The sequence below is a fragment of the Thamnophis elegans genome, chromosome 3 (assembly GCF_009769535.1).
Source record: "Thamnophis elegans isolate rThaEle1 chromosome 3, rThaEle1.pri, whole genome shotgun sequence".
Taxonomy (NCBI): domain Eukaryota; kingdom Metazoa; phylum Chordata; class Lepidosauria; order Squamata; family Colubridae; genus Thamnophis; species Thamnophis elegans.
In genome coordinates this window covers 87,738,270-87,754,902 of record NC_045543.1, presented here as the reverse complement: position 1 = coordinate 87,754,902, position 16,633 = coordinate 87,738,270, and the positions used below count along the sequence as shown (strand labels likewise).

Here is a 16,633-nt window from a genome sequence, read left to right as displayed (position 1 = left end):
GAAGAAAATGGTTCTCTAGCATAAAGCTGATCAGTGCTTAAAAGTGAAAATGAGGCACTTAAAACTGAACTTGGAAACAAACTATCACCTAGTAGAGGATCACACAGAATACGTGTACGGGTAGTCCTAATTTACCAATCTGCAATTGGGACCAGCAATTCTGTCACTAAAGTGACATGTTGTAAAGTGAAACACCACACTCCTTATGTTAGTTCTGGCTGCGGGAAGAGAATCACCTGCAATTGTTAAGTGTGTTGTCCTGTGACCATGACTTGCAACTTCCTGCCGGCTTCGCCGTTGACTTTGCTTGTCAGAAGCTGGCTATGAAAGTTGTAAATATTATCATGTGACCATCGGACACTGCGACTATCATAAATGCATGCACTGGTTGCCAAATGCCCAAATTACAGTCAATTGGGGAGAGGGGGGCACTGTGACTGGTGCAACTTTTTCACAAATTGTAACTTCAGACTGTCACTGAGCAAACTTACAAATGTATTTTTTGGAATATAAGATGCATTCTCCCCCCCCCATTGACACCCCCCCCAAAGCGGGTACAAATATGGGTACATCTTATACACTGAATACAGCATTTTTGGCCTGAAATCCTGCCTCCATGCATCCTGTTTTTCGCAAAAAAGGACGTGCAGAGGGTCTGGGAGGCCTGCAAAGTGCTCCTTGGAGCTGGGGAGGGCAAAAATGAGTGAAAAAATGGGCTGGCTTTTGCTCATTTATGTCCTCTCCAACCCCCAGGAGCACTCTAAAAGCCTCCCAAAGCCTACGCATGTCCTGGTTTTTGCAAAAAACAGGTGTGCAGAGGATTTGGGAGGACTGCAAAGTGCAAAACCATTTTTTTTTAAAAAAAGCCTCTTCAAAATCTTGGTGCGTCTTATACTCCATTGCGTCTTATAATCTGAAAATATGGTACTGATAAGCAAGGACCACTTGTGGTTCCCATCAGCTTCCTCGTCACATGGCGTTTGTAGCAGTTGCAGTTTCCAACATTTTTCAGGGGCAACATTACATTGTACTAGTAGACAGTTGACCTTGCTTGTTTGCAAGGAATGTTTGACTTCACCTAGCAGCTTTCTTAACAAAGAATCATATATTCTTTTGGAAGACTTTTTTTTGTTAGTGCTTTTATCAAGGTCTTTCCTTGGAAATATATCAAGGCTTTGGTTGTAGTTTTGAAAGCCCCCCCCCCCCCCATGTTGATGCTGAAATTGTGCACACATAAATGAAAAATTGATGAGTGGTGCAGTGGCCTACAGATGGAGCTCTTGCCTCACAATCAGGAGGCTGTGAGTTCAATCCTAGGTAGAGGCAGATATTTCTCTCTCTGGGCACGATGAGAATATATCTGCTGAATATAACTCTGCATTGGTAACAGGAAGGGCATCCGGCCAGTAAACACTCAGCTGTATTCAGTTGCCCAGACTTCACCCCGCAAGGGATTATGAGGTCATTAAAAGGAGATAATAAATGAAAAATTGATATCGGTTTCAGATGATTTTTGCACAGCCATACAAATTAATTTTAAAATATTTTCTTTTTGCCTCTGCGTTTATTCAGATACTGATTTATAAATAAATTGTATAATATTTTTGACTTTTGTAGACTGTTTTTCTCAGCATCCTAATGAAGACTATAGGGAACAAAACACATTGGCCTTGGTTTTCAGATGTTCCAGCTGGCCTGGTATGGTTTTGGCTCTCAGCCTTGGTAAGTGCAGTGCAGATGTGTTTTTAACTGACTCTTCCTAATTTTGTTTTTAACAATTCAGTTGTGTACTTGTGGGCTTGGAGGGTACAGTAGATCTACCTGGGCCATATTTTTATGTACAGTTCTAACTCATAGATGTAATAACTCCATGGTTATTGGATAGGATGTTATAGGAAGAGGTGCTTTAAGAACATGATGCTCTGCTGAATCAGATACTTTGCCCTTCTAGTCTAGGAGTCAGTCTTCATCTTGGCCAACCAAGTGCACAAGTGGTCTCCATGCTGATGGCCTTCAGAGATAGATACGCTGACATCAAGGCTAATAACCATTGGCCAAGATCTTAAGTCGTTTACCAAGTTCTAAGTTATTGACAACATTATATCAAAACGTAGAATTTGAACTGCGGCTGGGGACAAAATAGATTTTAAAGGAAAAATGTAGTTGCAGCCTGGTAATGTGTGACAAGGGATAAAGGCAACTGCCATATTTTGGTTTGCTAAATTTTGAAATCAGGCACTTTTTAATAGAAAGATATAATGGCTTATTTTGAGAGGGGGGAGGAGGAGAGAGAGGGAGAAAGAGAAAAAAAATAGAAAGAGAGAGAGGGAGAGACAGACAGGCAGAGAGACACAGAGAACAAGAAAAACTATAAATATCCTCTCAAAGTAATATTTTATCACATAGTATTTATGATGCATCTCACACATGACAGCAAAGTTTTAGCTTCCAAAGGCCTTTCAGAGTAGTCAGAACTTAATAAATAATTGAATAAGGGAAGTTATTCTATAGAAGGCAGGTGCTTTCACAGATAATGTCCCTTTTTGAATCCTCTTCTAATAGATACTCCAGTAGGTATTTTCTCTGCACTAGTTAGGGCCATTTCTTCCTGGAAGAGGTGCTCTCGAAAGATACCCATATCTCAAGTCATGTTGGGCTTTATAGGCAATAACCAGTTTCTTGGAAACAAGCTGGTAGCCAGTACAGCTCATACTATGGCAATGCAACATGGTAATAATAAATCTGACTTATTAACAGGGAGGGGGGGGTTAGCAACATTTTCTACCAGCTTATATTTTGGGTGCAATTCTCTTTGTTTTATAGCTGGTAGAATGAAAAACTTTCCATGGGTATCCACATTTTTAGCAGCTGTGATACAAAGCCTGACTTTAGATCTGAGACAACTAACAAAATACATAACATTTGTAGAGACATCTTCAATCAATCATTATTATGATCTGCAACCAATAATATCCAAATAGGCAAAATAATTTTAATTAAAAAACACACCAAGATTCTCAATATGAATGGCATATTTTTAAATACAGAAAAATATAGTGCTAAAGCAAGTGAAAAAAAGTAATATATATTTTGACCTAAAATATATAATTTTATCTCTCTTACCCTTATTGCTGGTTACCTAAAACCAACTAACTTAATTATTGTCCTGGTGAACCGTTGTTTTTACATGTTTGAAGCTGCTGAGCAGAACCTGGCAATACTATTTCAAATGTTTGTATCAAGATCAGAGAACAAAAAAATGTATATATACAGTATATATAACTACCTGGATAATTCTTTAAAATGTTTAAAAAACCCTACTAAATGGATCCTTCCTTTTAAATTATATAGCATTATGTTTTCTTGTGCTTAGGATGATATGGGCAGCTGGAGCTGTTGCAAGTATGTCAAGTATCACATTCCCAATCAGTGCTCTTGTGTCACGAAACGCAGATTCAGATCAACAAGGTGAAAGCAAGGTTATTTTTCTACAAAACTGATCTTGTAGCTGTTTCCCCCTCTAACATTACTGGGGATGTCTAATTTTTGTGCTTTAGAAAAGTAATTTCTGTTACTAAGCTGTTAAAGTGTTTTGCCCCAATTTACGACCTTTCTTGCCATAGTTGTTAAGCGCATCGCTGCTGTTAAGTTAGTAACACAGTTGTGAATTTGACTTCCCAACTGACTTTGCTTGTCAAGTCACAAAAGGTGATCACGTGACCCCGGGACACTGCAACTGTCATGTATCTGAATGTTGATCACATGACCATGGGGATGCTGCAATGATTGTAAGGGTGAAAAATGGTCATAGGTCTCTTTTTTCAGTGCCATTGTCATACTTCAAACAGTCACTAACTGAACTGATGTAAGTTGAGGGCTTCCAGTTAGTAGTCTTGCAATAACTTTTGAAAGGAGTACAGTCTGTATATTTTTTGTTGCCCCTTGTGCGTGCAAGAAGAGGCAAGTTACACATAGTGTGATTCTTCGTAAATGATATTTCTTTAGCTTGGAGAATTTTTTGAGGGTGATTTTCTTTTGGGGATATAGCTTGTGTGGGGTAAGAAGTTCCAAAGCAAACTCTTTAGCAGTACAAACCCAGGCGTCCTCAGGATCGCAAGTGACAAAAGGACAATCTGATGATGATAATCTCTTTCTTTAGCTAATTGCATGCAACATGGAGCTGCAAATAAGAAAGGTCAGAGCTTGCATGGTAGACAAGATGTGCAGTTCAGCCTTTTGGTATCATTGCAGCTAGCCTATATATCCAAGAACAAGTGATGGGCAGGGATACTTTTCATTATTTTGCCCGCCATCTCTTTACCTCCTTGCTGGGGGAGAATCTCTATCCTATTTTTTTCCAATAGTTTATTGTGAGATTAGCTTGCATTTATTTTTAGCGAAGTTTGCTTGTGACATAGATTATTATTATTCTTTCTGGAAGAATGGTGATTTAGGTTCACTTTTTTAAAAAATGAAGATGGGTGGAAAATGGGGAATGATAGAAATGTCATAATCCCCACAGTGATTTAATTCTCTCTCACTAGGCCCTATCAGTTTTTTATTGTGTTAGAAATAATTATTGTGTTAGAATTTTTGATGAAAAAGAATGGGAATACACTGTTGTTGGCACTTTATAGAATACCTTTCTTGTACAAGTGTATAATGTAATCTAAAATAAGCTTTTAAACTGGGGGTGGGGTTAATAATTAAGTATCCTCTGAAGAGTTTTTAGAAGTTTGAAAGTAGATGCTAATGCCATCTAGTGGTGACTGAATATGTGAGCATGTTTAAATGTCAGATTATATGAACACTGTATATTCTCTGAAATACAGAATTCAAAACAATTGAATGGGAATAGTCATTTCAGTATAAAATAATATGTTGAGATCAGTGATCTAATTGGGTTGTTTTGAAAGTATCTAACAAGAAAATCTGTCTTTCATAGGGCAGTTTTATGTCTCAAATTAATTACTAGTCTGCAACATTATTTTTGAATCTAGCCGATCTCTCTTTAAAGGTACCGTATTTTTCGGAGTAAGACACACCAAGGTTTTGAAGAGGCAAATTAAAAATAAATAAATTTTGCACTCTGCAAACCTCCCCAAAACAGCCTGTTTTTCACGAAAACAGGTGTCCCCCCCTTTTTTTTAAAGGGCATGAATAGCCCTTAGGAGGCTTGTAGAGTGCTCCTGGGGGGGGGCAATAAATGAGCAAAACCACCCTGTTTTTCGCAAAACAGCCCTGTTTTTTGTCAAAAAAAAGGGCATGGCTAGCCTTTAAGAGGCTTACAGAGTGCTCCTGGGGCCCATTTTTTGCTCATTTCTGCACTCCCCAGCCCCCAAGAGCTCTCTGAAAGCCTTCTAAAAGCTATGCACAGCCGTTTTGGTGAAGGGGATGGGGTTTCGGGAGGCAAAAATGCTGTATTAAGTGTATTAAGACAAATCCAGATTTTCAGCCTCTTTTGAGGGGAAAAGGTGCGTCTTTAATCCGAAAAATACGGTAGTTACTATTCGGCCAGCTTAGGAGAAAGTCAGCTTGATAGCTGTATAAGATCCCAGAATCCATTTGAAATGCAGTCTGTAGAGCCTCTTTCATTGCCTTTTTAAAGTGGGAATGGCCGGCATAAATTATTTGTCCTTCATTGTGAACTTGCTCTTTCCCAGGTGTCGTCCAAGGGATAATAACTGGAATCAGAGGTCTGTGCAATGGACTTGGCCCTGCTCTCTATGGCTTCATATTCTTTCTCTTCCATGTGGAACTTAATGATTTGGCACCAGTTCAGGATAAGGCTGCTAAGCAGGATCCAAGTGATGAGGTAAAATGATTATAAATCTTTCTTGGAAGAGTGGCTCTTAATAGTTCTTGATGAGGCATCCTATGACTGATATTTCTTCATTTCAAAGTGCAAGACATAACATGGAGTGAATCAGCAGTTGATTCTTTTGATGGGTTGGTTTTCCAGCTAAAACATAACCTTTTTGTACTCTTGCCTTGTTTTTCTCATGTTGTTCAGCTGTTGCCAGCCGTTCGTCTCCTTGGCCTTCTAACAGCTCTGTTCTGTGTCAGTTTCTTGGATTGAAGAATGCTTCTTTTGAAACATGACCTTATAATATCAGCTGTGTAATTTTGACAGTTCACAAGTTAAAATACTATGTTTTAGGATCCCCGTTTCTAAAATCCAATTCTTTGTCAAAACAATTATTTATTATAAATATTATAATTCAATTCACAGTTCTCACTCACCTAGACCTGGTGCAGCACATGTAGAAGCATACAAGGCAATTTTTGTCTGATTCTTTTCAAAACACCAAGAACCCAAAAGGCTTCCTATTGGCTCATTTCATTATGGGATGAAATAGGAGTGTGATTTCTGGAGAAGACAAATTTCTAACTTTCGACAACAGCCAACAACTGTCAAAATCGATGCAAGTCTGATGTTGGTAGCACAGTAGTGACACATACAACTGTCTATTTACTGGGCAGTTAAGGATGCGGATGTGAGTGGCTTCATTGTTCACATTGTACTAATCTGTGGTTGCTCAGTCTTTCTTATTTTCTTTTTACAGAGTTCAGTCATACCTGGCCCTCCTTTCCTTTTTGGAGCATGTGCAGTCCTCTTAGCCTTTCTGGTTGCCTTATTTATCCCCGAGCACAGTAAAGCCGCCAATACCAGAAAGCACAGCAACAGCATCAACAGTATCCAGAGCAACAGTCCAGATCGGGACAGTGATGAGGATATTGAGCCTCTGCTTCAAGATAGCAGCGTATGAAAGGAGTTTTCTTCTAAGATAAACAGAGACAGCCCTTGGGCAGACATAATCCATGCACTGAGCTCTGAATCCAGAGCAGTTCTCTTTTGGAGTGAACTTTTGATCTGTCAAAAGCTTTGCACATTTCACTCACCTAAGATATCATGTGTAAGTGGCCATTGGTATTCAATTAAGGCTGATTGCAACCACTTAACTGTGGATTTTCTGTAGAACAGTCCAAAGCAAGTTTTTCTTTTTGTATCCATGCAATTATTGTTGAACCCAACACTGAACTGAGAATGTGGAATTGCAGTATCTTGGGAAAAATGATCTTCAGATGTAGTTAAATACTTGAGTACCCAAATTCACTGTGAGTAAACCATAACCCTGCTAGCCTCCCCCCCCCTTTCCCCCCAATGTCTTCATTGCTTCTCTACTCTTGTAGCTCGTGGGGATTTGGAAAGAATACTTCATTTCAATAAACATTATTGACAAAGATTTCTATCACAATCCCACTCCATCAATATAGTCTTATACTCTCTCTTAACATGCTGCCTGATTGATTGAATATTGCCGAACTATTTAAAAGTGTGCAGGGAATGTCAATTGAAAGATAAACTATTGGTGCATTTTCAACCCTTGTTTTTAAAATCTCTAACTGAGATGATAATTAAAAGGGCTCCTATTGAAAACCTGAGCAAGGCAAGGATGATCATTCCTTCGATAGAAAGCATTAGTGATGCTCACTTCTGGCACCACCAGTGTGGCCAGTTCTGACATATGATCTAATTAAATGGGTGCTGAGGCAATTTATATTGACGTGTGTATTTATTGCATCATCTGTCGTCTTTTAACTGCCATATGAAACATTTCTGTCCCACTTTCACTCCTGCCTTAACTGCTATTTAGTGTACATTGTTATCAACTATATTTAGCCTTCATATCAGTCTCTGAAGAATCTCATAGAATTATAATTGTGAAATGTCTATCTAAAAAGACTTTAAAAGATGATTTAGTTTCTACAAAGTACCATGTTACAATTTTTAGAAGCATTTTTGAAATTGCACAGATTTCTGTGTATTTTGTGGCAGTAAAAATGGAACATTACACAAAAATCTAACAGTACTCTTATGAATGTTTTATATGTATGAATATGTAGATATTTATAAGAAGTTCTACTTTTTTTCCTGATGGGGTACTGTGTAAATCTTGTATTTATAAATGTAATGAGGGGGCACTGACAGATATACAGCTTTTATAAAGGATTGTGTAATGACGGAACAAAATTTAAATATATATATATATATATTTTGAAACTTGGTCCGCCTTAAGCAAAGATATCAAACCTTTTGTACTATGCAGTTTGTTTTTAAGTTAATAAGCTTCCTAATGCATAATAAATTTGCGAACTATATTATTCAAGGTTGTAATATGATTTTGGTATCTTTTGTCTCCCGTTAAAAGTATAAATGAATTATTTATATAATTTAGGGTTTTTGCTAACTAGATACTACATATCAGCCCAATGTCAAGCATTTTTCTCCAACAAATTCTTATTTATGCTACATGGGATGCTTTATTAAAAGCATCTTTATCAATAGAAATAATTCAAAGTAAACTGAAGGGATTTCAAACCTGTCATCGGGCTTCTCAAAGACTGAAAAAAAACCACAGTATCAGGATCTCATAATTGCCAAATTTCAACTTTCACAAACTGTTGGTTGTGATACAACTAAAGCAAAGGCAATAATAATGTAATTTACCAATTTGAGAAATCTGTTGATCTAGTACAGATAGTCCTCGACTTAATGACCTCAATTGGAACTTGAATTTTGGTTGCTAAGTGATGTAGTTAAGCTAGTAGTCACATAACCCGATCCATTTATTTGCAGTCATTAAGCCAATCACAGTTGTTAAGCAGATTACATAGTTGTTAAGTGATTCATGTGATCCTTAAGCGAATCCGGCTTCTCGACTTTGTCAGAAGCTGGCTGAGGAGTTCGTGAATTGTGATTACGTGACCAAAATATGCTTCAACCATTGTAAAAGTGAGTTGACTCTGAAATGCCTGAATTGTGACCATGTGACCACAACAGCCATAACTTTGAGGATGGGTTGTGAGTTTTTCTGAGACCATTGAAACGTCAAACTTAAAAGAATTGCTGTAAGCCAGGGACTACCAATATTCTCTTAGTTTTGCTGTAGGGACTATCTGCAAGCAAATCTGATTGATTAAAAACCTAAAATAATATTTTGGGTGGGAGGGCTGAAGATTGTAATACCATTTCTCTCTTGGCTTTATTGTGAGATGAATATTCCTTGAATATTTAAATTTTTAAAATCTTTTTTATGTTCCAAGCAAATGTGGAGTTTGCTGATAGATTGGTAAATGAAAGTGAACTGGATTGCGGATCTCTTATCCAATTGCCATGTTCAAACAGTCCATTATAATTTATCTGCTTTGTAGGCAGATGGTCCAACTTTAAATCCTTGGTCTCTCCAGACAGGAGATGTACAGGACTGAAATTTTACTTATTTGGATTGAATTTATTTGGCATAAGGTATTCCCCTGCGTTACTATTAGTAATCCAACATTTGGTAGCGAAAAGAAATTAACATAGGCTAAGAGTGCAATATGGGATGTGGTGGCTCAATGGCCAGGACACTGAGCTTGTTGATCAAATGGTTGGCAGTTCGGCAGTTCGAATTCCTAGTGCTGTGTAATGGAGTGAGCTCTCGTTACTTGTCCCAGCTTCTGCCAACCTAACAGTTCGAAAGCATGTAAAATGCAAGTAGAAAAATAGGAACCACCTTTGGTGAAAAGGTAACAGTGTTCCATTTGCCTTCGGTGTTTAGTCATGCCGGATACATGACCACAGAGATGTCTTTTGACAGCGCTGGCTCTTTGGCTTTGAAATGGACATGAGCACTGTTCCCTAGAGTCGGGAACGGCTAGCACATATGTGCGAGAGGAACCTTTACCTTAAAAGTGCAATGGTGCAATATCTCTCAATTATATGGGTAAAAACGTTTATGCTACAAGCATGGAAAAGGTGAAAAGAAATCCTTTGAATTAAATTGCTAGAAACCCAGGTTTTTCTTGGCAACGGTTGAGAAGTGGTTTCCTATGTCATTTTCCTGGTCTCCGAAGAGCAGGCCCTGCTTAGCAAGTTTGAGGATAAGGCTGGTTTGATTATACAATCTGTAGAGAGCCCTAAAGTTGTGACTAAATGTGTGGAACTGTTTTTGATAAAATTCAGACATCAAAGGCATTGGGATTTTATCACTGCATCGCTTGTAAATGACAGACCAGTTCCCATGCTTTACTGGTTAAAATATTTGAATATTTAAAATCGCCTTTTGAATGTTCACATTAAAAAATAAATCTGAGGGTCATGTTAAGTTATCAACATCTCTGTAAAGGATTGCAATATCCCTGCTACTAGAGAGCAGCCATCCTGGGAAAATAATCCTTCTACTAAACCAGTAACATTTTATCAACAATCCCAAATGTGTGTTAGTCTTAGAGTTGACCTTGCCTTGGACACTGATCATTAACGTTTTATTAAGCTAAAATGTGAAACTTGAGTATTAACATCTGAAACTGGCTTTTTTTTCTTTGGAAGAAGCAAACCCATACGGAGGTCCCTTTTATGTGTATAGCAAAATATTATATTTCACTATAAGTCACCTGGCCCAGAAGAACTCAAGAGTACTAACTTTTGAGTCCTTTAACTTAGAGTAGAAATACACTTTACTTAGTAAAGTAAAATAATGATTTAACATTCCCCCACACCCTGAAATAAGCTCTGGGTTACTATAATGCAGACAACATGGAAGACTTCCTTTTAGGACAAAACTTACTGCTTTAATATAAGTGGTGAAATGGTAATTTTATTTAGCAATAAAAAGCAGGGCTAAGATAGGGCAGCATGTTTTGGGCCACTTTAGATTTTAAACGTAAAGGAAACCATCTGTGGAATTGTCATTGCTTCAAATAGATGGAGTGGACGACATATTCATTCATGGTATCTCTACACCCAATGTCAAACCACGTTGAGAATTATGAGGAACTAGGATTAGGAACCCCAAATTTCAACCTCCTTGTATTATGCACCAGAAGAGTAACGATACACAATGCCACATCATGGATCTGAATGCTTGGCACTACACAAAATCAACAGGGGACTAAAGAATTCAGTTGGATTGTGGAAGACAACACTGGAAGTCAACTCAAGGCAGATCATACAAGTAGCCATCAAGTGTGGCATATACCAAAGTGATATATTAACCCCCACTGCTGCTCTGCCTAGACTTGCACCCCCTGAACCAGATAATCACAAGGGTAGGATATAGATACTAGTTTAAGAGTGGAACTAGCTGTTGTGGCCCACCGGCAGCAGAGTCATACAGTGAAGAGCTTGGGGAGGAACATGGGCCAGTCCTGGGGTTGAGGAAAGCTCAAACGAGGGCTCTGCATCAGAGGCAAAGAGGGAGTTAGACAGCAGTGAGGCAGATGAATAGCTGGAGCCTGTTCCCAGTGTGCACATGTGCAGAGCTGCCAGAAGACAAGAACTAAGAAAGCAGCCCTTGACTTAGGAGTAAAGCCACACCTTGGAGGTGATTGTCCCCTCCCATAGGAAACAAAAGAGGAACAAACAGGGAGTGGGCTTTTACAGGAAACAATTCATTCATTTGGTCAGTTTAAGATTGGCAAGTTCTGTGTGTGACTTTTAAGAGACTGCCAAGTTTGCCTTGCCCTGAGTTTGGAAACTAGTTATCTCACACACTGAGATAAGCTATGTGTGGATAAACATTCCTCTGAAAGACTTTACTAAGCCTTGCTGACTATGAATGAAAGGAATTCATAGTCGTGTAAATAAAAGAGGTTTTGCAGGGACCAAGACATTGCTTCTTGCTTTCTAAGGAAGTCTGGGTCAGAACACTAGCATCAGCCTCTTCCTCTACACCAGAGGTCCTCAACCCCTGGTCCCCATCCCAGTATTGTGCCACAGCCCATTGGGAACCAGGCTACATGAGCAACGGATGAGCAAGTGTAGTTGCATTTATTCAAGTAGCACATGTGTGCATGAAACTTCTCCCCCCCCCTCCACCTCTGCTGCCACCAGTCCACAGAGCTGGCAAGATTGGGGACTGCTGCTCTACATGGATGACAACATGTTGTATGCTAAGAGTGAATGAAATATTGACTTGCTGATCTACTTGACATGGATCTATAGTGAGAACATTGGGATGTCATTTGATTGGAGAAGTAGGGCTGAATGGTAGTCAAGAAAGGGAAGATCATTAAGACTGATGATGTGGAACTACCAACAAGGCCACATAGCAGACATACAGACCATTTATAAGTACCTTGGAGTCCCATAGCCACATGGGAACCACAGTGTTGAAATGAAGACAATAACATCCAAGTATTTTTAAAGGATAAGACAGGTCATGCTTAACTTTTAGTGTCTACATACACCAGGGCTGTCAAACATGCAGCCCGTAGGCTGGATGCATTACAACTGGCCATGCCCACGCCCAGTTTAGTAAAGGGGGAAAAAGTCCCAATACGTCATGTGACGATGCCATGACGACGTGAGTTTGACACCCCTGACATAGACAGATCTGGGTGGGTTTCTTCACAATAATACTTAGCTTTGTTTGCTCCTGACTTTTGGGAGGTCTCCTATGTATTAACCAGCTCTTACTCTGCTTAGCATTCCAAAATCAGTCAGGAGTATCTAAATCAGTGGTGGGATGCAGGCGGTACGCCCCAGTACAGGCGTACCAGAGCCTGCCCGGAGCACCAGATACCATTCTGGTACAGTACTCCAGAGGGCCCACCCGCCTGCCTGCCCAAGCTCCTTACCGGTCTTTTAAGTCTTTGGCGCTTCCGTGCATGTGCATGGCGCATACAGCACCTGTGCAATGCTCCGCTGAACAGCTGGCGCGTCATGGAGGCTCACAGAGGCGCTAAGATGCATGCTTGAGCCATGTGGACGCAGTCGGCTTGTTCCAACCGTACCAGTTGGAACGGGATCCGGAACCCACCACTGATCTAAATGTGTCATCTTGCTAGGCCAGAAAAGCTAGAATAGAGAAGGGCAAGATTTAGTGGATTCAGGATGTAATGAACATTGTGTGGTGGACGGGAAGAGACCCCGAATTATAGATGGTTGGATTGCATCACATATATGTATTTATATTGCATTTCCCAAAACCGTTTATATGCAATAACTCAAAATAATAACAGCCCCCCCAAATATATAGTGTAGAATTTTACAAATAAGGAATGAGGTTAATTGAACAGAATGAAGGACAATCCAAAAGTATTATATTTTCTGCATTTACCATTTAGATGGCTTTTCCCATTTTGAAATACAGTTGTATGTTTGAAATAAATGGCTAATCTCAACTGCAGCTCGTGCACCTACATCTACATCTGAGGCTGTTACTTCATGGCAAGAATTCTAAAGGGAATTATTTCTAATTGCTGCAAGCTTCACGATCTGCAATGACTGCATTGTAATACTGTATTACGATATCTTTCAAAACTGCCTGGATTGAATTACCATGTCTTGCAGTCAACTAACCACTAGCTGGCAGTATAACACAGCTCTTATAGTAGATGCACCCTCTGATCTCTTATGATGTCTGTGTAGTGTCTCCCTCTGTGTTTGATTTTAATAAGTGGAGAAAAGATATTAGATTTCTATGCAGATGGGGTTTTTCTTAGTATTTCACTGATGAATTAAGAATAACAAAAAATAGGTATCCTGTTTTTAAACAAAAGCAAACTGTATAAACTGTATAATATGGGACTAAACTATCAGTCATGAGGCCACCAGTTTGAATCCTGCCTTTTTCATACATTTACTACTGTATTTTTCGGACTATAAGACTCTCTGGAATATAAGACACACATTAGTTTTTGGGGAGGAAAATAGGAAAAAAAAATCTGCCTACCAGATATTCATCTGGCTAGTGTCCTTCAGTTCATTAGTTCACTGGTTGTGAGCAAGCGTCCACATTTTCTGTCCCGTTGGGGCATAAAAGCTGTTCCTAAAGAACATCTGATTGTTGCAGGGAGCTGCCATTAGTAAAGCAGGTGAAGCGTGGAAGAGGTAAGAGAAGGCATCAGCTGTTCCGGGTTGCCATTTTGGGCTCCGCACCTTGCGTTTTCAGCTTCCAAATGCTCTGATCCTCTCCTGAAAACACGACGCTCAGAGGTGGCGATCAGCAGTGATGTGCTCTGGTCATCCCAGCAGCCTGGAACGGGTCCCAAATGGAGCATTTGGAGGCTGAAAATATGAGGCATGGAGCCCAAAAATGCAAACCATTGTCTGTGGCAATCTCTTCAACCAGGAAGAGGACGTGCACAGCCGAAGGGTGGGAGGCGGTGGGTGGGTGGGCTACATTCAGAGCATACGATGCACCCAAATTTTCAGCCTCTTTTAGGGGGGGGGGTGCGTCTTATATTCTGAAAAATACAGTAAATATTTAAACCTTTCATTCTTTCATTGGACTTTTCCATTTATCACACCGAGGTACAAGGCATAATGTGTGCATCAGCCAATATCAGATCAAAATTGAATTGTTTTTTCAATATGAATGAGAGATTTGAGAAGAACAGATTTGATTTCAAGCAAATTTGATTCCATAAAAGTTTCCACGTGGAATTGGAAATTGGAAACATCGAAACACTTAAAGCTGCTTCATTTTTTTTTTTGTTGCTAGAAAGGAATTGAAGATAGATAGTAGAAAATAACTGGCAGATCCTTTAGAAGACATTAACCTTGCTAGGTATCAACCAAGATAGTTTGGAGGATTTTACTGTTAATATAGTTTTGAAATATTATTCAGTACCTATTTTTAGGGGAAAAAACAAAAACAAAGATGAGGAAAGACAGCAGTGTAGTCTCCAAAGATTCTAGCCAGAGAAGTGCTAATTGCAAGCTGCATGTGTCTTATTACAATTTGCCAACCTCTTAGTAATAATCAAATACTATTTTAAAAGTAACCCCTTACTGAAGAACAAAGACTCCAACACCCTCCAATCATTGGTTTTTCTGGGCTAATTGGCTTGTTGATATAGCCCATTGGCATAGTTAGTCTGTTCTGTAAACACAATGTAGCACTTGTTTTAATTAAAAAAGGTATTGAGAAGTATGTGTATTATGGTATTTTTATATGTTACAGTGTATAACAATGGATAACACATTCTAACAAACCTGAGGTGGGTTGCTCCCGGTTCAGCTGAACCAGTAATGGAATTCAGGCCTGGGTTTCTGAACTGGCAGCAACCCAGGCCTGGCCACGACCCTGAACCAATTCCCTCGCCACCACTGGGTCGCCACCATTTTGGTTTTTAGTGACTGCGTGTGCGCAGTTCACAGTAAATTGTTCTGCACATCTGCAAAGAACAATTTACATTCTTACACAGCGTATGTCTGGCGTGTTGCAAACTGGTAGTAAAACCAGCAGCAACCCAGTCCTGTAACAAACTGTTTTTTTAAACTTGGGAACTTTAGGAGGTGTGGACTTCAACTCCCAAAATTCTCCTGCCAGCATGCTGGGAGTTCTGGTCCTTATATTTCCCAAATAAAAAGTACCATACTATATGTTTTGTTGAATAGCGAATGCCAAGCTTTTTGAAGAGAGATTTAATATACTCTTCTAAGGTATCGATAAATCCAGGAGCTTATACACACTGCATTTCCTGTTTAAAATTGAAATTATTTGAATTCATACTGAGGGAAGTCCCCACTCTAGAAGAATGAAATATTTTAAGGAATATTAAAAAAGGCAGAATATTATATTTCCCAAAGGGAGAAATGGAGAAACATCCTTTTTCTTTTAGAGGCAGGAAGCATACTCATTCTTAAGAGCCCACCCCCTAGCAGATACTGAGGCCAATTTTTAGAAATGCAGATTTGGTAATCCATTCAAGAAAGGATATTTTGAAAGAAAGGCAGAATGGTATGATTGGAAGCAGTCATCACCCAAGAGCCAAAACAGGATGCCTTTATGCCACAATAGGAATTACGTAACACCCTTTCAGAACAGAAGCCACTTCATTGCATCACACCCCCCAGCAAATTTCAGATAACCTAGAGTCAGCTATGACCCCTCCATAATCCCTACAAAAGCCAACAGAATACATATTCTTGCACAGGAACAGAAAGCTAAAATGCAAAGCCCAAGGGTAGCTATAAAAAAACCTCCACTCTCAACTCCATATGGTCAGCTGCCCAGGGTTCCACCACAATACCGCAAAGCCCTTATCCGCGGAGACATAAGCGCGAACCCTAATCTGCACCATCCGAATCGCTAAAGCAAATGCGACCTTACCGCGCTGACATAAGGGCGGAGGGCAAATCCGCGCCTTCCGAAACAGCACCCTAAACCTAACCCTAAACCTAACCCTAAACCTAACCCTAAACCTAACCCTAAACCTAACCCTAACCCTAACCCTAACCCTAACCCTAACCCTAACCCTAACCCTAACCCTAACCCTAACCCTAACCCTACCCTAACCCTAACCCAACCCTAACCCTAACCCTAACCTACCCTAACCCTAAACCTAACCCTAAAGCAAACCCCTAAACCTAATCCTAACCTTAATTTAAATCAGCTTTCTGCCGCTGCCCTGTTTTAAAGCGCCCTTCTGTCGCCGCGCTGTTGTCGCGGCGGTGATGACACGTGATGATGATGTCGCGGCTTTAGCGACGCGGTTTTATCACCACTATTTTGACGAGCGTGGTTTTGTCGTGCCACGGCTGTCCAGAGCCACAGCTGGTTCTGCTTCATCAATAAATCATGTTCCCAATCAGCCTCCATGTTTCCAGTGCCTTTCTCCCTGCTTGGAACTAAATCAG

General features: G+C 39.8%; 1 protein-coding gene across 1 annotated transcript in view; it reads left to right on the top strand.

Annotated features, from left to right (window-relative positions):
- The window catches only part of LOC116506339 (hippocampus abundant transcript-like protein 1), a 32,685-nt gene extending 24,514 nt beyond the window's left edge, over positions 1 to 8,171 (top strand). The window contains 5 exon segments of the mRNA XM_032214031.1: positions 1,618 to 1,661; positions 1,663 to 1,722; positions 3,374 to 3,468; positions 5,664 to 5,815; positions 6,567 to 8,171. Coding sequence (XP_032069922.1) covers positions 1,618 to 1,661; positions 1,663 to 1,722; positions 3,374 to 3,468; positions 5,664 to 5,815; positions 6,567 to 6,770 — 555 coding nt within the window. The 3' untranslated portion in view covers positions 6,771 to 8,171.
- Positions 8,172 to 16,633: the final 8,462 nt, after the last annotated feature.